Raw genomic sequence first — 22,807 nt, 5'->3', positions numbered from 1 at the left:
CAACCAATATAATTCTGATGACTACATCCCTTCAGCAAACTGTCTCATTACGGTATAAGAGGAAATGACCTATTGAAGGTCACAATTACTTATCTTACAAACAACAACTTAGATTGATCCATTTTGTGACACATCTTCTGATAATCTTCTAAATTTTCAAGCATGGAATTCCTCAGAGTTGAAATTTGAAACTCTATAGCATCACTATACCTATCAGCAAACTGTCTCATTACGCTATAATAGGAAATGCTCTTTAAAAGATCTTACAAACAAAAACTAACATTGAACAATTTCATGACACATCTTCCGATAACCTTCCTATTAATATTCAAGCATGGAATACCTTAGTGATGAAATTTGAAACTACCTTTTACATAGCGTATATGTAAATGATGTCTGATATGGGTCCACGAAGTCTCATGTTTCTTTCGATAGCCTGATGAAACCTTTCTGTTTTTGACGGAAAGTATTATCTTTACAGTCAATGTCAGAAATTAATTAATAATTATTACGACTTTTTTTGTATCTAACTTACTATAAGCTGTTCCTAAACATGGGTCAAATCATTTTTAGTTTCAATGATAATCGTAACCTTTGTAGTGATCGTGCGGATGAGTGTGAGTGGGCCCGCGCGTGCGTGTTGTTGCATATGCCTATTTAGATTATGTAAATAACAAAATTTGTCTTCTTTTGTCTTTGTTATAAGTTTGGTCGTCCTTTGTTCAAATAAACCGAGGGTCGCATTTGTCCCTTGTATCTAACGTCTGACGTTATGCTTCAATAGATATGATTACGAATATAAAACACAGTGTTTGAATTTGTTCGTCACTTCTCAAATTTTGTGTTGGTTCATTTGCCGAACCACCAGAAATGCTTCGAAATGCGTAAAGTTTGGATTCTCTGCCTCCTTGCGCAAATCTGCGCATTTGCGGATCTCACACAAGGTAAGTAATCATGAATTTATATAAACTTAAGTTTTAATTGATATCATACTGTAAGTGAGGCGGAAGAGTGAATAACACTTGAAAATATTTGAAAACATTATCTCATGTTTATTTTTCTCTACTCTTAATTGTTACCTTCTTTCATTGTGATTTGTTATTTGTTGGTCGCTAGCTCGATAAACTACTATTGTTTTTCTAGTGTCCTGTTTATACTATACCACTTTGTTCTGTTCTTATATATAGACGAAATAAATGAAATGAAAAAAATGTATCGTTTATAGACATAAATAACACTGGAATACGCAATGTAAAAGGTAGTAAGGCTTGTGGTTGAGTATAACAGCGTCAAAACGATTACAAGAAGAATTCCTTTTCCTGTAAGTACAGGTATACGTAATTGTCTGCTGCTGCTATGTGCTATAATACAAAATGTACGAATAAATATACACATGGGTAAATACAAGTGCGGGTAACTGCGCATTCGGACTCGGAACAGCCTGTCAGTACAGGGAGGAATGATGGGGGTCGGGTAGGTAGGGCTATAAATCATTGGTCTCACAACAAATGTTCCATTTGGCAATATCGGGAGATTTAAAAGGTTCACGTAAGTCATGTTAACTTTTCCAAGATGAACTAAATAGACGTTTTCCCTCTACTTTTATTATGATGTACAGCAATATTACATCAGTGAATATCGCTCGTCTTGTCTACTGGGAGGGGAGGGTGGGGGGGGGGGCAAATTTACATCGATTCTGATTGCAATAGTTGAAAAAGAAGCAATCTGGGACAGGAAGCGGAAAGAACTGTTTTAAGGTGATCAACCAATGACCGGGTACACTTAGGTTTGTCACTAACCATGCATACATGCTAACGTTCTTATACTAATTCTGGCCTAGACTGCTGTATACTTGCACGTGTTCTTATTTGTTGTTTTAATTTTTGTTGCAACGTATGCTAGTGCATCGATGTTAGATGCCCGTGCACAGGCTTCATTATGTTCACTTTCTCAGGAATATTACAAAATTAAATGTGCAATGTATATAGGGGTCCTGTGGGAAATCTCTACTCCCGAGGGCAATATTCAAATTTGACTCGACAGATGGTGCTCTCTAAGGCATATTTAGACTCTGAATTAGTTCTATACAATTAAAACCTCTTAATGTTATAAATGGGCAAACACAATATCCGAAAATAAAATCAACATCAGAGATAGGAAAAACTGTTTGGAATTGATTGACTTACTATATGGTATACTAAGGTCTTCGGGCAAGCTCACCATCGCTCAGGCATGTATTTATTTTATTATTGTCATCTTTAATGGGGGTAGTCCTGCTTTCCCGGGGATCCCTCAAATATAGTTATGACAACTGTCTTATACTCCGGCCGTGACGGTACTTGCAATGTATTCCTGTAGTGGTTCATCTGTTTTGATCCGCGCCTGTAGTACACCTGGTCTAGTATGTGTGACAGGCGCGTATAGCCAGCTGTCGTGGTATGAGGGGGGAAAGGCAAAATATTGCCCCCATTTTAATAGCCATGTAGAGTTAACTTGAATTCACGTTTCCATATGGCTTTTCATGACAACATATAGGATATACCTATTGCTTTGACTTCGGATTTTGCGGTGGTGGGGGAGGGGTAGAGCACAAAATTGTACTGAAATCCGTTCTGGGTAGCGGTTAATGGAGAACCCCTCACCTTTGAGCAAAAGTTGTTACGGTTTTTAAAGGGTAAGATGTAAAATGGTGCTATCATCTCCATCATTTTAAAAACCTTTATGAAAAGGAATGGAGTACCTGAATTATAATATGTACGCTATTTCAAAGTAACTTTGGGGAGGGGAATGTGTCCCCAAGCTCCCAGTGGCTACTGTCAAATATATATTAACGATATCAAACATTTACAAATACATAATAGTACGTCAGGGAAGGTTTGGGCAAAGAAATCTCGTCAAATATATATACATATACATATATATATATTATTGAAAATGTAATGTGAAGAAACATCCAGAACAGTGAAAAAACTTTCAGCCTTCACCAGGATTCGAACCCGGGCCTCCCGCTTTGTACGCGGACACCCTAACCATCTAGGCTATGGACGCTGACTTTATGTCCAGAGGTTCGAAACCGGTAATAAAGGTCGTAATTTCACTGTAGGCGTTTGACACTTGTATCGAACAATACTAATTTTGTTTTTGGTGACATATTTTGCCTTACTCTAGAGATCAAACATGATGCTAACCAACTCAAAAATCATTTGTGATTCTTAAAGCCGGATTTCAAAAGAGATACTTTGAACAGACTTTATGTCAATGAAATGGAGGTAAACGACAAAGACAAATGAATATATATAATTGAGAACGTAACGACAAGGAATTCCAGAACAGTGAAAAAACTTCCAGCCCCACCGGGTTTCGAACCTTTATATATATATATGTTTATATATATAAATATATATATATATGTATATATATATATATATATATATATATATATATATATATATATATATATATATATATCGTCTGAACCGTACAATTAGCAAACATTCCAACTCAAGTTAGCTATATAACTTTTACAATACCTTGAATATAGCAACTATGCTAATTATGCTAACTATGTAATTTTCTCCTTATTTCTGTTGTTTTTTCTAGCCTTTTATTGTATTGTATAGTATACTGTTTACAAGATGTGAACTATAAAGGCCAAATCCGCTTTTGCAATACCTAGTTGGGATTTTCCCTATAATGACGATTTGTAACTTTTTTTGTAACTGTTCTAATGTCTTTTCTTTTCGTGTCGTACTGCGTGCTTCAAGTTGATCATGAAGCAGATATGGTTTAATAGTTGTGCCAATGTTTTTCATGGGAGGGCCCGTTAATGGGAGACCGTTTTTTCAGCTGTAGGGACTCACTTGTGGCTGCAGATTGGGGCTAAATTTTGCAGTTTGCCAAGACCTGTCTCATCGATGCGATTATTCATTTGGGAAGAGGTATTGCTTAGTCTGCGGGCGAGCCTGTCGTATAGGTGTTACTGCTGTGTTATTGTTTTCGGTGAGGGTTATTTTCAGTTCGTTCGTTTTTGGCCGTAATGTTGTAGGTCTGCTGTGCTGATCACGTTAAATGCACAGCTAAGGCGTAAATGAAAATAAGACAACACTATCGTATCACAATATCGTACGTATTCACTAGAAATACCACAATCGCATCAAACTTGATTTTTTTCCTATACTTTTCGGTGTCATATGTTGTATGTTAGTAGATGTTTATCAATTAAATTCAATACTCTAGCATATTGAAACTTTAACTGCTATATCGTAAGATGCTAAATGAAATTTTTATTATTTGGCAAAGCATACACGGCTGTGCATTATAAAGGATCTCGTATGTTCACTGAAGCATATAGCCAATTTCGCAATCGCACGCCTGCAGGGTTGTTTGCATAATTGAAATATTACTGATCTGATATGTGTTGAAATTGTGGATCAAAACGTCTAGTTTGAACAAAAACATCAGGTGACTTACTGAAGGTTTTTGTTTTGTGGTGTTGTTAGCTGGTAGACCGTTAAGAAACACGGCTACCAGTCCAGGTGCTATTTGCTAACCGCTTTGACCTTCGACCTTTAAACAGTTCGTCAGTTAAAGTGACTGTACTACATGGTCTAATAAATAGACCACTAGGTACGTTCCGCAGATACCACACCAAACGCAATGGAAAAGCATAAGACTTTCATGTACATCACTAACAATGTTTTGATGGCGGTATTACAATTTATAAAACTATGCCTTTACATTAACATTTTGGCCTGTTACAGCCGTACCAGCCGACATTATCATAAGTTTAGCATCATGTGATACATTCCAGAGATTTACTATATTTTCAGAGTGAGGATCGTGAAAACCAAAATAACTATCTAATAAAAACATCAATAGACCATGCCAATTTTCTTGGACTATATATATGACATATCAAGAGTTCTGTTAAAAGTCCTTCAAAAAAGAGATATGCTTGACATGGTTTTTCTGTTCCTCTTGTAGGTCAACCAGGAAGTTTCCCGCACATACAACGATGTAATACAGATTGTGGAAATGGTGTCTGTAATAAGTTCTTCGGTGTGATAGAGGTATGCCGGTGCGATAACGGATTTGATGGCTCCCGCTGTGATAATGGTGAGTCGATGTTTCTTAAACTTGTTTGTATTAGCCAAAGATTGGGGGGGGGTGGGGGAAATCTGCAAACATGTTCATAAGTGTTTACGTGTGGTTGAATTGGACTCTTGTTCCCGTAGATTATATAATAGTCTGCATTCTTCAGTAAATCAACTGCAGTTCCTATGACCTAATTGCTATAAAGCTCTCAAGTATGTTAAACTTATTCATTTGAAAATTATGTCCTACGTGTGATTATATTTTCGGTTTGATCTAGCTCCTAGCCATGTAAACTATAGTCATACAGTTTCATCAACAGCAAATATGTAGAATAATCCATGATATCCACAAATTTTATAGGAAAGAATAAATGGTACCCTAACAATTGTAGCATAAAGTCATCTAATTATGAAATACAAAGAACACAACTATCTGCAAAATGCATTTACGCACTGAGTGTCACGTGTCACGTGTCTGTTACGTTTCTGTCACATTGCTGCTCGCAGATGTTTTGCCACCAACCATTATCTGTCCTGATGACGTAACAATTCCAACGGACACAGGTTATAACTATACATATACCGATTTCGCGCCATTACGTATGTATGATAATGATGGATCTCGACCAAATGTCTCTTCAATACCCGAGAGGAGGTCAAGATTTTACTTCGGTAACAACCCAGTGAGGATGATCGCTACTGACAAGGCTGGGAATCAAGAAACTTGCGAGTTTACAATCACTGTGATAGGTTGGTTCATTTATTCAGCGATCCTATTTCAATATTATGTTTAAATTCTGACAGCGCTGGTTTACAAAGTAGCTGTTAGCTTATTTTATTAGTCATTCTGATGAAGACCGTTCACTTATTATGTAACCTACAATGTGAACAACAAGGTCGCTTGGTACTCGCTTGGCTTAAGGTACTCGAAACGTCATCTATGCAGTACCATATGATGCGTAAATTTGTTATGTAATGATAACGTATATAATCATATGCATTATTGCAGCGTGATTATACTTCTTGTCAGCTGGTTCTACTAAAGGCCACATCAATCCTTTGAAGTTGCGATTATAAAGATTTTTATAGGCTGTCGCATAACACGACGTATATTATACAACTATATTACTATATGTAACATAAGGGATTGACAAGAACTGTTTCTTCTCTTGCTGTCCCTTCTCACAGATGAAGAGTCTCCTTCTCTTGTTTGTCCTGACGACCTCATCTATATTCTTGACATCAACGAGAGGTACACGGTTGTGCATTTTGGTATAACGTCAGTGACTGACAATGTGGATGAAAACATTATTGTTACTGCTACTCCAAGAAGTGGATCAAATTTTTACGCAGGAACGAACGAAGTGTCGATGAATGCAGTCGATCATTCTGGGAACCGTGGATCCTGTACTTTCAGAGTCTTTATTGTTGGTAAGTGTATTGTTTATTGATAATGTGATTCCAATATAATACGAACGCATTATTTTGGAGGGCTATCCTGCAGTAAACATTCACACAATCATGAACGAGGTACTTTCCCCTGCATTTAGCCCGTTTGCACGGATCGAACGAGTTTACTTTTTTTCTGTTATTAGTTTATTGACATGCTCGTAGATATATCAATTGGTGTCGATCACCACGTGAAGGTGTTTTTGCAAACTCCAATGTTCCAATGTTGATGACGGTGGAGACGAGGATGAAAATGCGGATCAGGTTATTTTCGTCTGTTTATGACTACACTACTTATAGAAGACCTCATTTTAAGACGTTGGCTTAATACCTTCTATACCCTCATCTGATTAGTTGATATCTTATCATTTCAATTCGAAACAAGGCTATACTTATAGGACGTATGAATGTTAGTGCAATGTCTATTACTAAATTTCTTAATTTTGACAGCTCGCCCTGGTTTTGTTTGTGACGATGGTACAAGTATAGAGGATTCTGCTGTCTGCAACACAATTTGGGATTGCCAGAATGGAGCAGATGAACTTGATTGTGGTGAGTATGCTTTAATAAAAAGGCTTATATATACGTTAAGCTTTTACACTGGTACTCCTTGACGTCTTGTAAACAATTGTGTGCAAAAGTTTCTATTTCATTAAATCTATCACACACCCGATTGATAGTAAACGAAAAAAAGTATCTTCTTTCAATAACTAGTATGTTGTTAGGTATACACTTGTGAGTGATTTTTGATGAAAATATGTTGGATATGACATTGCAAGATTCAATTATTTCAACTTATTTATCATGTTGGAAGAATGTATGGTATCTACGAAAACAGCATATAGCTTAATCCCAATAGCCGGTCACGCATGCTACACTTATAATAGTATCAACTCCTCGTCATTTACACTATTACTTATTGTATTAATAAGGGCTACATAAATTTGATATATATATATATATATGTGACCTACTCAAATATCTACATTCAAGGTGACTTGTGCGTATGGGATTCCGTTTTCATTGTATATGTGTATGTCACGAATTACATCATGGACGCAGTAATTTTACTAACACAAAGCAACACACACAAAAGTATAGGCTTATTTCTCGAGCATAAGTTTGAATATAAACTATACTTTATCACACTAAAAACAAAATGGCCCATGTTGTAACACCAATGTATAGATGACTATCTACGATAAAACTAAAGAGATAAACGCTCCAAGTTTTATTAGTCCCCTTTCCCAGTTCTTCATTCAAATTTAACGAACAAATCAGTGTATGAATTATTTCCCACAAACTGCAGCCATTGCAAAAAATTAACAAATTCAATGTCCTTTTCCAAGTTCTCATTAGTTATTAATGATTTCAGCCATCAGTGTGGCAGAACCACACGCGATTTAATCTAATCGTCTTCAAACACAACATTCCTTTGGTTTACTTAATCTGCTGTTAATGGAACTGACTCTTCTTTTTTTAACCCAACTTCAATACAAAAGGTGGTGTCATATCTCATTTTGGCAATAAGTCACTCAGCCAATGGTTTTATTTCTGTAACATTTACAATAGTTCCTCAAACTATCGATGGAAGTACAATTGAACATTCATGGCAGTACAATGCAACGTGGCTGTTCCAAGGACCAGAGGAACTTGGTGTCCACATTACCTTCAATTCACCTATTCCAAATGGTATTGCTCTCAACTTTGGCGAAGGGAGTGTGCCTGGACGGAATGATTACAGCACCGGCGACCATTTGTATGAAGTTGATGTACATCTCCCCTCAAATTTGATCTGGATTACTGCCACGAGTTCTGATAACGTGGAAGGTTCTTCTTCCTTGTTTGTTGAAACATCAACAATTACAAGTAAGTATTTGTCATGATTAGCAAAACCGTGCTGTGGGATAGTGCATATGGGTATGAAGCAGTACAACAAATAAATGATCAGTACAGTAATGAGTACTGTACACACGTTAAATCGTCCCGTTTAGGAATTGTCGAGATCCATATCATCTCCATTCGTCCTTAGTTGTTTGATGCTGTGTCGTTTTCTAATCGTCTAGTATACTTACGATAAATAACATGATCAGCGTGACTATAACCATTATCAAGTTCTCTTAATTAAGTAATTGTTCTTTCTTAGGTCCAATTCACATTCAAGAAGGGTCTACGTTGATCAATGTAACTGAAAATATAAATTGCATCTTGAAAGTCACGGTTCCAGATGATAAGTGGATTGAGGGTACATTTTTGACGGACTACAACTATGATGCTCTTCTTGCAACAAGATCAGAGGAAGGAGGACCTTTGATTCCACTAAGTTTGACTTTTGTACCATCGGCATTTTTGTATCCTACTAATGCAATATGGATCATTCATTTTCGAGGCGTCCTATTGAATATATCTGCCCATGATCCTCAAGGTAAAGACACTTTTTCCAACTAATAACAGATACTTTTCCAGGCACATTTGAATAAATATTTCTGAATAGGTTCTCTGTGTTTCATGTGGTTGTCAATTAAAAATATATGGGTATCTAGTTTACAAGGCCCATTTATTCCAATCAGTCTGGAAAAGAGAATGAATCTTACTATAAATCTGTAGTAACAAACTGTAGCTGAATACCGAGTTGTTTACTTGTGTTAGCCCAGTGAATCTCCAGTTCCTTTACTTACTTCTAACAATATGCGTATCGATGGCTGATTCTTTCCTTGACATATATATTGTAACAAGCTGGAAGTATTATTTGCTTTAAAGAATGCTTATAACTTGCAACGGATAGAATGTGTGTCTGATATAAGCGAAAGTTGTTATTTTCAGCACGCAAAGAAATACCCATACATGATTCCTGTTGAAATATAGGTTAAATTGAAGTACATAATTTGCATTTAAATATATGTTATGCTTTTTCATGTGTTTTAAATTACACGTAGTCATCCGTGTGGACGATGACGAAGGTACAGAACTCACAATTGAGTCCGATTCTGTTAATGGCTGCTACGAGCAAGCATGGGTGGTTCAGCTGCCAGAGTCCTCTCAGTACGCAATGAAGGTATCTAACAAAAACTCATCAGCGAATGTAGTATTCTTCGAGGGGATTTACCCATCTGTTATTCCGTTGGGTTACATTGTGTCTGATTCTCAACCAAGCACCGGAGGCTTTGTTACACACGTGACGAACACAACAATTACGGTTGTTGCCTTCCCAGACTATCAGTGCCACTACGGTGAAAACATAAGGTCTTTTATAAATATACAAGTGGAAATGAAACGTGAAAACTTAGATGGTAAGTACCTAAACTAAACGTTACTTTTACTCTCCATCATGGTTATAATCATGATTATATATATATATATATATATATATATATATATATATATATATATATATATATATATATATATACTTATAGTCTTAGTTATAGTTATATATATAGTTATATAATTATATAGTAATAGTTATCTCTATATATTTATAGTTATAAAGTTAATGAAAAATATCTACTGTGTGACTGACACAAATGAACATTAGCATATAAAACTTAACGTACATTGAATATATTCAGTGTATTCCTTTATGAACTTCTTAATGCATTTTTTCACATTAATTTCTTTTTTTTTTTTGGCAGTTGCTCTTGGACAAGACGATATCTTCTCTATGTCATCAGCCCAGCTATGCTACACAGACAATTTGTTTGCAAATAGAAGAGTATTTTCTTCACAAAAAGAGCTCTTTGTGGAATCAGATCGCATTTTCTCAAGTTGTGCCCTACTTTCCGTTGGTGATCCATGGACAGTGAATGAACTAACTAACAACCAGTTTGTAATGGGTTCAATTCTTCTTCATCGGTCCAGAAGCAGTATTGGTGTACTGCAAAGTGTTGGTCCATATGGAATTGATGATTGTCCGTACAACATCAAGGTACATTCGGCAGTACCTTCTGGTAAGTTAGCTTGCTTAAAACCTGAATAAAAGCGTAAAAAGATGATATGGACCATTTTGAATCACTTTTTCAGCGTTAGGTAACTTTAAAATTGAACTTTTTGTGCGCTAGTGAAGTAACTTAAGACAATTTAGTGAACATGAATATAGCATCATGGAATTGTTGGCCAACAACGTAAAACGTTAAGTGAGTAATATGGAACATTGCATGTTTGACTTGACAGAATAATTTGATTTAAACTGATATTTGAAATACTACGTTCGTGCATTTGTAAAACTAATAGTGATAAGAACAAAATAGCAGACACAAACCATATTATAAGTTGCACAAAACAGGAGAGATTTGATGCCTTAATGTCTTTTGTAATAATCTCACATATTTGGACTGATATGAGATACAATGCATTGGAATGAAGCAACATAGAGGAAGAGTGTTTGATTAGTGTTCTTTTGAAATCTTTTGAAAATGTAACTTTTATAGCACGTTTGGTCAAAAACGTCTGTAGTACCCATGAAATTGTTCTTTGCTGTGACTGCAGAATAAGGTCAACACGAGTTCATCTATATTATCCAATCATCAAATGGCTGCATTCTTGAAGTATGGCAAACTTGTTGAGTTATTGTCAAAATAAGTACTTCCCTGAGAGAAATGATGCACACAAAACTTCAACCAACTTTACCAATAAAATATGTGTACAATGAGTACATATCATTATATTTAGTACCAGAGAAACATTTCCTTCACTCATGTTTTTTTTTCTCCTGACAACTATTGATACGTCTTTGATACGACATTGCATTCAGTGTATGCTCAATACATGAACATTCTATACTGATGCGGAATTAACAAGTTACGATTACGATATGATGAAAAAGGACGCAAGTCTATTTTGAGACAAAGAGACATCCGAAATAGGGTTTCATGTTGAGAATAATCGCATTGTGGATTGATCTAGGAATAACGGATGAAGGGTCATTGCTCATCATTTTATTGGGCCATTTATAAAATAAAATGCATTCTACTTCACTATAATTTGCATGAATTAAAAAAGTTTTATATCATTTATCTAATTAGGTTATATGGTCTGCCCCTGTTCCAACACTGTCGTAAAAGATACCCAAGTTTGTGACTCTGAATGGGACTGTGCTGGTGGTGAAGACGAGTTCGATTGTGGTAAGGATGATTCCTATCTGAACATATATGATATAATTACACGATCGACTGTGACATATGTATGAGAATATATGTACCAAGTTATGAATAGGGAAAAAATTTATTTACAAACAACCGACAGGGAGATTAAAAACAAACTTCTTGGGTCAAGGGTACAAAACTCGGGAAAAGATTGCAAATTGCCTTATTTCTTAACTGATTTGGTACTTCTTGATACCTAATTGTCACACCAATTTTTTTAACCATATTGGGAACAGAAAGTTCAAATGTAGTGATAGTTTACAGCTACACCAGTAAATGGTGTTGCAATATCTATACACTATTGTGATTTGCGTGGATATGTTCATAGTTGTGTGTTCAAAGCAACCGATTTTTGTTTCTAAACTTAATAAGGGCAAATGTGCCAAGAAAATGTATAGGTAATACCAGAATGAATGGATTTCAAAACAGATATGTTAGGGATTTGCATAATTATATTCTCCCCTCTGTTCGGAATCAGTTTCCAGTGTTTTTCTTTTGCGGATTTTGTGTATTTCAATTCCTTTAGAGTTTATAAACCACCCAAGAAGTATAATTAAGTAATGATTATTCATCACCACACTTCCCAGGTTTGTAAATGTATGAAGGAACTTATCGATGACTCATCTTGTAATAAAGAAATTTCAGATCGTTTCAGGATACAAATACGTTTTAACCCCATCTACGAGCTCACTACATAATCATACTCGATTTGTTGATGTAATAGACAACTTCATTAATTGTTGCACAATAGCCATAGTACGATAATTAATTCTCTTTGTCTATTCACAGAACCAAAGTTGGTAGTAGACTATGCCCTCATTTCTGATCCTCGATCGTCACATTTTACTACTTCAAGTTCACGGCCAATCAAAATATTTACATTTAGAAAACAGAGTAGTGACAGCTATTTCTTCCTATCTGTCACTAGTGACATTAGTAGATACAGCGAACTCTCCATCAGGGTAGGAAGTGGCTCCTATCAAGGTATGGAAACAGACCCAATCATTACTGTCACTAACGATGAACTGCCTGACACGGATCAACTCCTATACTTCGGAAATGACACTATTTGGATTGAAATTCAAGCTGAGGATGGTTTTGAAGCATCTCTCTCTGTTGGAAATGAAAGTGAAGGTAAGCCGCTTGCAATCACTGTTCATTTTATCTAGCATCTACTACAGGTATGTTGAGACGCAAACATTACTAGACTAAGTTAAATGAGCACACGTTATGAGAAAATTAGTTCATATTTTTCGATAATTCATTTCCACTTTTCTTCCTTTTTAGGTTAGCAATCTAGCTCACTGAAATCTAAGTTGAACAAATCTAACCAGTTCCTTTCTTCAATCATCTGTTTCTTTTAGATTTCTTGCTTTGCTCAGACTCGTTCGCCATTGTCGGTGCTGGCAGATGTAATGGTTTGCATCAGTGCAGTAGTGGAGATGACGAAGTTGGATGTTGTAAGTGATCATCCCTTTAGTTCTTGGTGACGACAACGCGCTAAGTTTTCAACATTGTCAACTTCATGTATGATAATATTATTAAAATCCTTCCTGGTAAATTTGGGAACATAACTCACATATGTATGACTGCATAATCACTACCACATGTCAGACAATTTAGTTACTCAAATATTCAGAGTTAACGGCTTACAGTAAACCATCAATTAAGCAGTTCCATTGTTTATCTTGATTCCTCAGAAACAATAATGTTTGAAAAAGATACAGTCACTGTATATTGCAATACAAGAGTTCTGTATGCCTACCTTTAGGGTTTTTGCGTTTCAAAACATGGCTATTTTGAGATCAAAACGCAATTTATAAGCTTATTTTTTGTAGAATTGCTCAAACGTCAAAAGAATCTGTTTGATTCGGAGTATTTCTTGCATATTACTCACGTTTCAAATTGATATAAATTGGTCTTTCTTCGTCATCGTCAACAATTCAACCCCTGATTTTGTTAGTTCTTTAACCCAACATATATAACTATATGTGTGTATTGTGTTTAATTAATAGTGTTTACTCTTCGGCGATGGTTTCCGTAGTAGAAGACGTTATCTTTTTCGGCAGAATAATAAGGTCCCGAGTTCGAGTTACTCCAAGATTAATGTATGTCGTCCAGTTACAAGAGTAACAGAGTCCAGAGTTGTTAACAATTGATAATTAATAATCATAGACGTGAAATATGATTCTAAGAGACTAACTTCGGTCAGCTTGCGGCTTTGATAAGCCAATTATGGCTTCTTCACGAGTTCCTATACAATGTTACACGTTTGTACTCCTCTGTAAGAACATACGATTAATCGCATAACATATATATATATATATATATAGGTGTGTGTGCGTGTGTGAGTGTCTTGCTAATGTAGGTGTGTTTGCGTGGTCTTGTTAATGTAGGTGAGTTTTTGCGGTCTTGTTAATGTAGATGTGTTTGTGTGGTCTTGTAAATGTAGATGTGTCTCCAGTGGTCCCGGAAATGTAGATAAGTTTTTTACTGGTCCCCACTCCTGTGAACCACTCTGGACAAAAATGCCGGTCCCCATATTGCATACCAGGTGCGTATGTGTGTGTGTGTGTGCGTGTGGGTGGGTGTTATCTTCATTACTCTGCTAATGATTCACCTGCATGTAAAGTAATTATTTAATGAAAATCAACTGAGGCATATTTTAATTAATATATTGTTTTATGTTTCTTGATAGCTCCTTTAGCTTTGAATGTGGCCACATCCTTGATTCTTCCCGGTCAAAGGAATGCGGAAGTGGTAACTTGGAGCTTCTACACCACGGAAGAAGCTGTTTTCAACGTCCACTTCAATTACGATGTCTATTATGATTATTCTTACTTAGCCATTGGCAAGGGCGGAGATCCATCTGATAACTCATCTATCGTAGTTCAGTGGTCAAGGTATCAAGACCACAACTATGAATTCAATCATTTAATAGGTTCGCAGGAGATCTGGATTACATTAATTCCGAATAATTATATACCATACGGATCACCAGGATTTGTTGAAGCTGTACCCGTTACTGGTATGTAAACTTTTCAACTGTTATGACACTCTCCCTAAAGCGAAATATATACTTCACAGTTGAAACAATATAGATCTGAGTTTCGGCATTTTAGGATTTCTGCGTGACAATCGTATAATAATATCATTATCTTTACTTGGGCCTATATTTCTTCCGAAGCGGTTGATATATGTTGCCATACTCTGATATTTAACAATATTGGTCAACATAACAGACCGATCTCCAGAGTTTGTTGACACTGTTTTTGAACGAAGTCGAATTATGATATTTTGGAAATATAGGACTTGCCTGATCATTGAGCATATAACTGTAATTAATTCTCATGCAGCGTTATTGAAGCAAATGGTAAACAAACAGTGCATACAGACTTTTATGCGACTTAAATACTGCTACACTATGGAAAACCGTTGTTTCGACTTTTCTATGAAATGTCAACAATATCTAGCACTGGCAAAAGTATAAAGAGGTAGTGAATTGTATACCATTTTGTTCGTCATTTGGCCTACTCAATAGAGTGGTTGTTACAATCGTAGCCTGGAAAATGCTGAACGTTTTGGCACTTCCGTAGAACCATTCAAAGTGTAGATATTTCCACTTACGTCACCATTTCGCACAACCATCTTGTAATTAATAATGGAACCATCTGAGATGGTATAGCATTATCCTACAATAATTATGTTTTATTATAAGATGTGTTTGATGGTGGCCTTCATGTGAGCAACCTAACCATGCAAGTCACCATAGAGAGAAAACAAAATAGAATCGAAACTTGCAACAGCGTGACAATTGAGATAAACTATGAATAAAGCTTGGTTGTTGTTATACACACGTTGCGCATATTTTCACTTTGCCAATTGTCAATTAAAGTGACATAATTGCTTGGTTAGCAATGTCTTGCACGCTGAAAACTGTTTGTGTTGCAAACGAATCACCCGTGTGTTTCATTTTGTTTAGATATTACTGTCTTGGAGGGAATCTCCGAAGAACTGACTCAGCTGTCGCTATCCTCCTCATTATGGATTATGCGATTTCCCAGTGAGCTCGGTTGCAAAATAGAATGTGATAGTATATCATTACAATATGATTCCAAGCTACAAGTTGGTGTCGGAGATGATTTTAATGTTGAAAACGTTATTGTAGAAATGATGTACCGTCATGATTCTGCTGAAATCCAGATTCCATATGACACGATATGGATTAGACTGCAGAGTGATCCCAACTATTATGGAGACTACTATTTCTACGATTATTACGACTACTATGGTGGAGATTCCTTTACATGTAGTGTAATGGCTGCTAATACCAAAGGTACGAACATCATGTGCGTTTACATGCAGCAAAGTATTTAGCTATTTGTGTAAGGTGTGATTAAGTACGCTCTCTACATTTTCATGGAAAGCGTGTATATATATATATATATATATATTTATTTATATATATATATATATATATATATTTGCGTATATATATATATATCTATTTGTAATTATATCTAAGGATTAGTCTAAAAGTTCATGTCCATGTACCGTTTAGATATAATATTACATATTCTCAGTGTATTATGTTTGTTAATGTAGAATAATGGAATTTTAACTGGTTTTGATTAATAATGGTCCACGTTTACGGACTGTAAAAATCATGCTTTGGTCACTTTCTTACACAGTTAACCTGCTGCAAGATATTGGAACAGATTTCAGTTTTGTTTCGGACTACAATACGGTGTATTGGGTAGGCTGGTCTCTGATACCACCGGATTCGTTGGGGATTTTGATCACGTTTAATAATGGAACAACCACAGATGGTATTTTGTCGATTGGTACTGATCTAGAAGACACCATTGTGGATTATCAGTTTCCTGCTGATGAACCTTTAGGGAATATCTTTGTCAATAGTTCAGCCTGGATTGTCCTGTCAATACCTCGCTGCTATGGTACTCTTCAACAATCCATTACAGTCTCTGCTGCTGATGCAAAAGGTGTGTCATATTATTTGATACTATTCCAGTATTTAAACTGATAGAATGTAAATTATTTCTGTGCGATGCATACTAAATATAACCAGTTTTTCCGTAAATCTTTCACAATCCAATTTGCAGTGTTATATGTATGTGACGTACGATTTTATTTTTCATTTTGTCTCTTATGTAACTAATGTATTGTAATAATTTTATTCATATCACGTGTTCATCTCCGATTGTTCATTCATTATGACTACTTTTAGAATAAATATGAAAACACCGTAATAGCACAATATCTGAAAATCTGATGTCACATAACACAATTAGAATATAACTAATTCAAACTACACATTTAGTACGGACGATTTTGTTTCTGATTGTAAATAGCTACATATCGTTCTTAATTCTTTATTTTTATATTGATATGGTTGTGAGAGAGATAGGTTTCCAGGCAATAACAAAATTGTTTCCTTGATAATTTCCTTTTCACATTGCATATATATATATTTGTATGCTATTACGAAGATGCACAATTTGAGAATTATGGTTTATATATTTCTTTTCCAGATTTCCTTGTCTGTGAAGGATTTGTTTACAGGGAGTTAGATGTCTGTAATAATGATTCAAGTTGTGAGAATGGAGCAGATGAAAGTGGTTGTGGTGAGTGACAGTTCTGCTACCCTATTAAAATAAGTATTAAAATGATTCAACTTTAGGTTAGATATGTAGTCCTACCGCTCTTGCTAATCATATATGTCCAGTATCGCCTTTTAGATTTGTTAGCTTTTTATATTGCGGTGAAAGAATATCATGTTTGAGCTTTGTGGAAAAAGTGCAGTCATTAATTTTTGTTTTTCTATAAGCAAGAGTTTTTCATTATTTACACCGATTAGATCAATTGATTCTTTTGATACTAAGCTTTTTAATAATAAATTAAAATTTACACCGTCTGCTGTTATATCCCAATGAATTGGTTTTGGATAATTAGAAATGTATATTGGGTACAGATTTATACATAATAAAGACAACGTCAAGGGATTAGTCTAATTTACGTTACTCTTGGCGGTTGAAATCAAGGTTTTTTATCACAGCTGCAATACAAGTTAAATTTTAAAGTGTTCATGGTGTGATTGTTTTTCTGTATCCTTCTCATGAAAAACAAGCAGGGCTGGATAGGTAGTAGTATCGTTCGATTTCAATCCGTCAATAGTTGACTTCGCGAATACTGTAAACTATACCTTGATATCCTGTTTTATTATAATGTTGGATTTTTAAGACTTCTTTTTTTTTACATGTAGGCCCTATCAGTGTTTAATACAGTAACTTGTTCTACTTTTCTTATTTATATAGTAACCGCAACACTTGATCTTGATGAGACAATTATGTTTCCCCTGTTAACGACCACTTCAAAAGACGAAAGCATAGATATGATCTGGTCAATTGTTATGTCATCTGATGCTCGGGCTCTTATCAGACTTGATGGAAGTCTCAGTAGAGACCAAACCTTGGAGTTTGGGAGTGGAGTCTGGGAAACGGGCAAATCTATTGAGCTGACAATGAATTACCAAAACAGCACTGATGATCTTCTCTTACCGTGGAATTCCTTCTGGATCCGCTATAACGGCTATGATAACTACTACTACTACGGTTCTTCGGTGGATTTAGTGGTAACAGCAGTTAACGGAGATGGTATGTGAACAGACAGTGATGTACATGGGAAGAGATTTACTGCATAGTGTAAACATATATTTCATCAATTGAGATATTTTTTCTCTTTATCGCCTACTATTGGTCATGGTTACATCTAATGTGCTTATATTCTACGGAAATATACGAACAGTGCAGATGCTTGGCAATACGTGATAGATCAATATGTGGATTATTGTATGTTTGGTACATGTAACGAGTCGTGTTATAATCACAAATAATGGTATGCAGGCGTCACTTTGGGTTGATACTTAAACACAATATGCCCCTTTAAATGAATGTCTCTTTATGGAAATCGTTTGTATTTTTACACTTTCCAAGGTCGTTGCACTTTGGTGGTAAAGTTTCCATAGGCACCACTACAATCAATAATCCATTGTTGGTTTGGCTTCAACACACACATGAACTTTTAAAAATTGTTTTAATTTCCTACAGACATTATGGTGTGTGACGTCTCCTACCTTGTTATCAACCAAACGATGATTTGTGATGGTCAACCTTTTTGCCCTTACAGCGATGACGAAATTGGCTGTGGTAAGTTTTTAGAGCTGATGAAATATTCGGTATTTGTCGGTGTTATGTGAAATAAAAACCCATCAAAACTCGCAGAAACTGTTGCAACCAGTATATTATACCAAGTGTCTAAAAATTAAACCCTTTAGCTGACAGTGTTCAGTCTATGTAAGTTTTGAACAAACAAACCATGATAAATGTACACACGTCCTCTGCTTATACTGCGTTTGGAAAACTTCAAACATCTAAAAAAAGTGATGTGATCGAGTTTGTGGGCCCAGGGTTTCTCAAAGGAATCTCCCGTGTAGAACTTGTTTGGTGATAGCTAATCATTTATTCAGATTTAAATTGTATATAGATTTTATATTTGGAAATATCATTTCTTACACATGGAACTATCTACATTCCCTATATAATTACAGTGAACCCACCTTTTATCTATTACTTGGCAAACTGACAGATATCTAACCTAAGACTAGTTAACTTAAGACTTAGGGGACAAGTAACATGACACAAGACTCAAACTGCCAGTTTCTTTCGATAGTCTAACACTAAATTGTGGCACAAAACATGGCATATATGTAAAACAAAACGTAAAAATTAAAATATATCTACTTTTCATACAGAAACAATAAACTTTAAGCAACAAATAAAAAACGATCATAAGCAGACGCGTCCTGCAACTGTTATGAGATGTGTTTTGCAGGACCATCATTTGTGGAATGAAGCACGTACCTGAACATATAACTACTAGGGATTGATTTGACCAAAAAAGGTCAATCACCAGGAAAGAGAGACCTTTCCTTGTAACATCCGGCAATAACTGTTACATATATTTTTCTAGAAATGCTTATTAGTAGAACACGTTTGAATAATAGTTCTGGGACATCTGAGGAGCATACAAAAAACCGTTGGTGCTTTGAAGTACGGAGATAATCTACAGGGTTACAAGGTACTATGAAGACCTCAAAAGAATGAAAAAATATTATTTGATGAGATAGACATCCCAATCATTATGACAAACATTTGATACTCATAAACGTTTGCGTATTACAACTTATTATGTCATAACTGAGCTCAGCTATATCTGGTAGACCTGTAATAGAATACATACATCTTACCCTGCGCCAAATTGTGCATATGGGCATGAAGTGCTTTACCAGTGATCGCTTCAATGTGAATGTATAACATAGTTACTTACCCAGACAAGGCATTTGTGATTTTTTAAACATGAATGTTATTTTGATTCAAAGAACTAATAAATGTTAAGATGTTTGGTATCTTACCAAACCTTTTTTAATTAATTTTTCACTTTGCTTCACTTCTTCCCAGAAATAAAAGGAGGTAGGGCTACTCTTCAGACTACAAGTTATCCAGGGTATGTTAATTCAATCACATATCAACGATGGGAGTATTTTACCACCAGAGAGGATGTCTCTATGATTGTACACTTCAGGGAACTGACTCTGGGTTATTCTACTGGATTTTATGCTGGAATTGGTTCCATTGCTCCTGAAAATGCATCTGTTGATTATCGTCCGGCGGCTGATTGTTACCTTACCCCTTATGATCCGATCCAGGATTTGTACTTGGAGTCCAACATGATCTGGATTGCCATAGCCTCAGATAATGGTTATGGATTACACTCAACTCGTATGTGGGCAGAAATACTAGTTGTTGGTGCTGACGAAGGTAGGTTAATATATGTCATCTTATATATGATATTAAAGCTTCTCTTTACATATGAGCATTATATCTGCCTAGTGTCTGCTCTTTATACTTTTCGTGTATTAAACGGGATAATTAATTTCACCATTCAACGTCTCCTATAATGTTTATACGCCAGTTAATATGAAACAAAAGTTAATATTTAACCGTTGCCTTAGTGATGTCATTTGAATTTCAGATTTGAAATTGCAAGTTTGTCTCTCTGTACATATTTTGAACGGTTTCTCTTTCCACCTTTCTCTCTCTCTTTCTCTGTGGCATACCTTCAATACGATATGCGGAGAGAATTCTTATTTCTACAGTATTGATATGTTTGTCCGTTTCCAAAAAGACTATTCTAACTTGCTAAATGTGTTGTTTTATGTTGTAATATGTAACAGTAAGTCGAGTTGTTAAGCATGAATAAATCTGGCAATGTCAATTTGATAATACATGTTTAATATTTAAAAGCTTACATTCAATTTTCATATGAAGAACTAAAGCGTATATGTGTTGGCAAAGTTTGAATACAGTCTTTGTAGCATTTGTAGTATCCAAAACATGGTTTTGACTATTTAGTTCTTCAGATAAAAGCTCGTTTCCGCAAAACATTTGCTATATGACAATTGAGTTATGCACTAACTGTATATTTTTTAGGCTCATTTTGACAAAAGCACTCTCAACAGAAAACAGATCTAGGAATTTTCTTTAACCACGCAATAGTTTTTATTATAAAAATGTGAAAAAGCATATGCGTTTTGTATCAAGAATGTATGTACTATTCAGAAGGGTTGCTCATTAAGTTATAAAATACTATTTAACCAAACTTGCCTGTGAAACCACTAAATTAATTTGTTTCCTACATAACTTTCCTATTAAACTCCTTTCTCTTAAAACCTCGGATAGAAATCCTGAGATGTGAAGATGGCAGACATATTGCAACTTCAGATCTACTTTGCGATAACCTCTGGGCTTGCGATGATGGAGACGATGAGATGGGATGTGAAGGTGAGACTTTATAAGGGCTTAATGTTAAAATTGTATGCTTAATTATTCATAAACGCAATTTCTCCATAACGACATGTTTGCAGGAATACTGTCTAGGTTTCACATTACAGCAACTCCTTTTGAGCTTCGATTCGACGATTAAAGACAAATATTTTCATTGAGCATTTAAAAGAGAAAATGTTTGACTTTCTCCCAAAATATCTCTTTTTTAAATATGTTTAGCTGAAAGTCAAGTTGTTTCCATTCATTTTTTAAATTAAAATTTTAGATAAACTATGCGTCGGGAAAGTGACTGGTAGTTATTGGAGGTATTATTTTTATACCTATCTATATCCTATGAGTTGGTAACAATTGTCTAGTTACTGCACCAGATATTACCAATCAGGGTTGGGCTGTGTTCTTTTATCTTTTCTTCCTGCTTTTCTGTATTTGCTATTACTGTCGAAAATTACTTTGTTTGATTGTTTGCATGTTTAACACTCCTTTTCTTTAAATATGTGTACCGCCATAAATTATTCTCATTGGGGGTCTTTTTGTATGCATTAGCCACTCCCGTTGGATACGATGATGTTGTTCTACTGATGTCACAACCACAGACGACTTCCAGTATCTTGCGGTTATCGTCGCCAGATGAACAAATCTTTGTGGTGAAATTTGAAGATGAGGTGCACTCTGGCCTTCGTATAGGATCTGGAACAAACTTCAGTGATCCGGACTCTGTCTTGTTCGAATTCCTTCCTTATCGCGATCACGAGAAATTGATTTATATCAACAACACTGACATTTGGATTACATTAGAGGAATCCTCTTATCGACCTACATCTGTCAACATAACTGTCATCTATGCATTAGGTATTGTTCTTCTGAGTGTTTACCTTTCATTATGCCTGAACACGATAACTGAACGATATTTTATTATCTCTGTGTTTTCCTGTTTTAACTCTTCTCCTCATTAAGGATTAAATCTCGGCAGACATCGTTATAAATTCATATATAGCAAATTATACCTTCAGTTATCTGCTTGTTCATTACTGTTTGGATAACAAACTTGCTAGTAATTTCGCTTTCACCTGTATTAAAGATGTGCTTGAGTTTCCATCGTCTTTTCACAAGAGATGAAAGTTAGAGAGTTTAAATACATAATTGTGTTGTAAAAATGTTAGATATACTCTAAGGCGACATTGAAAACTGTAAAGGTTATACG

The 22,807-nt window shown here is 35.4% G+C and overlaps 1 protein-coding gene across 1 annotated transcript in view; it reads left to right on the top strand.

The window, feature by feature from the left end:
* The first annotated feature begins 787 nt into the window (after positions 1-787).
* LOC139975142 (uncharacterized) overlaps positions 788-22,807 on the top strand; it is a 47,062-nt gene continuing 25,042 nt past the window's right edge. Inside the window, exons 1-21 of the mRNA XM_071982782.1 lie at positions 788-944; positions 4,984-5,115; positions 5,601-5,843; positions 6,282-6,524; positions 6,993-7,094; positions 8,115-8,411; positions 8,689-8,967; positions 9,479-9,832; positions 10,175-10,489; positions 11,564-11,662; positions 12,473-12,817; positions 13,048-13,143; positions 14,382-14,711; positions 15,666-16,019; positions 16,375-16,686; positions 17,236-17,328; positions 18,019-18,357; positions 18,811-18,909; positions 20,221-20,580; positions 21,502-21,603; positions 22,150-22,455. Coding sequence (XP_071838883.1) covers positions 881-944; positions 4,984-5,115; positions 5,601-5,843; positions 6,282-6,524; positions 6,993-7,094; positions 8,115-8,411; positions 8,689-8,967; positions 9,479-9,832; positions 10,175-10,489; positions 11,564-11,662; positions 12,473-12,817; positions 13,048-13,143; positions 14,382-14,711; positions 15,666-16,019; positions 16,375-16,686; positions 17,236-17,328; positions 18,019-18,357; positions 18,811-18,909; positions 20,221-20,580; positions 21,502-21,603; positions 22,150-22,455 — 4,864 coding nt within the window. The 5' untranslated portion in view covers positions 788-880. The remainder of the gene's footprint in view (positions 945-4,983; positions 5,116-5,600; positions 5,844-6,281; positions 6,525-6,992; positions 7,095-8,114; positions 8,412-8,688; positions 8,968-9,478; positions 9,833-10,174; positions 10,490-11,563; positions 11,663-12,472; positions 12,818-13,047; positions 13,144-14,381; positions 14,712-15,665; positions 16,020-16,374; positions 16,687-17,235; positions 17,329-18,018; positions 18,358-18,810; positions 18,910-20,220; positions 20,581-21,501; positions 21,604-22,149; positions 22,456-22,807) is intronic.

This window comes from Apostichopus japonicus, chromosome 10 (genome assembly GCF_037975245.1).
Source record: "Apostichopus japonicus isolate 1M-3 chromosome 10, ASM3797524v1, whole genome shotgun sequence".
Lineage (NCBI taxonomy): Eukaryota > Metazoa > Echinodermata > Holothuroidea > Aspidochirotida > Stichopodidae > Apostichopus > Apostichopus japonicus.
This window is presented reverse-complemented; position numbering and strand designations above follow the sequence as displayed.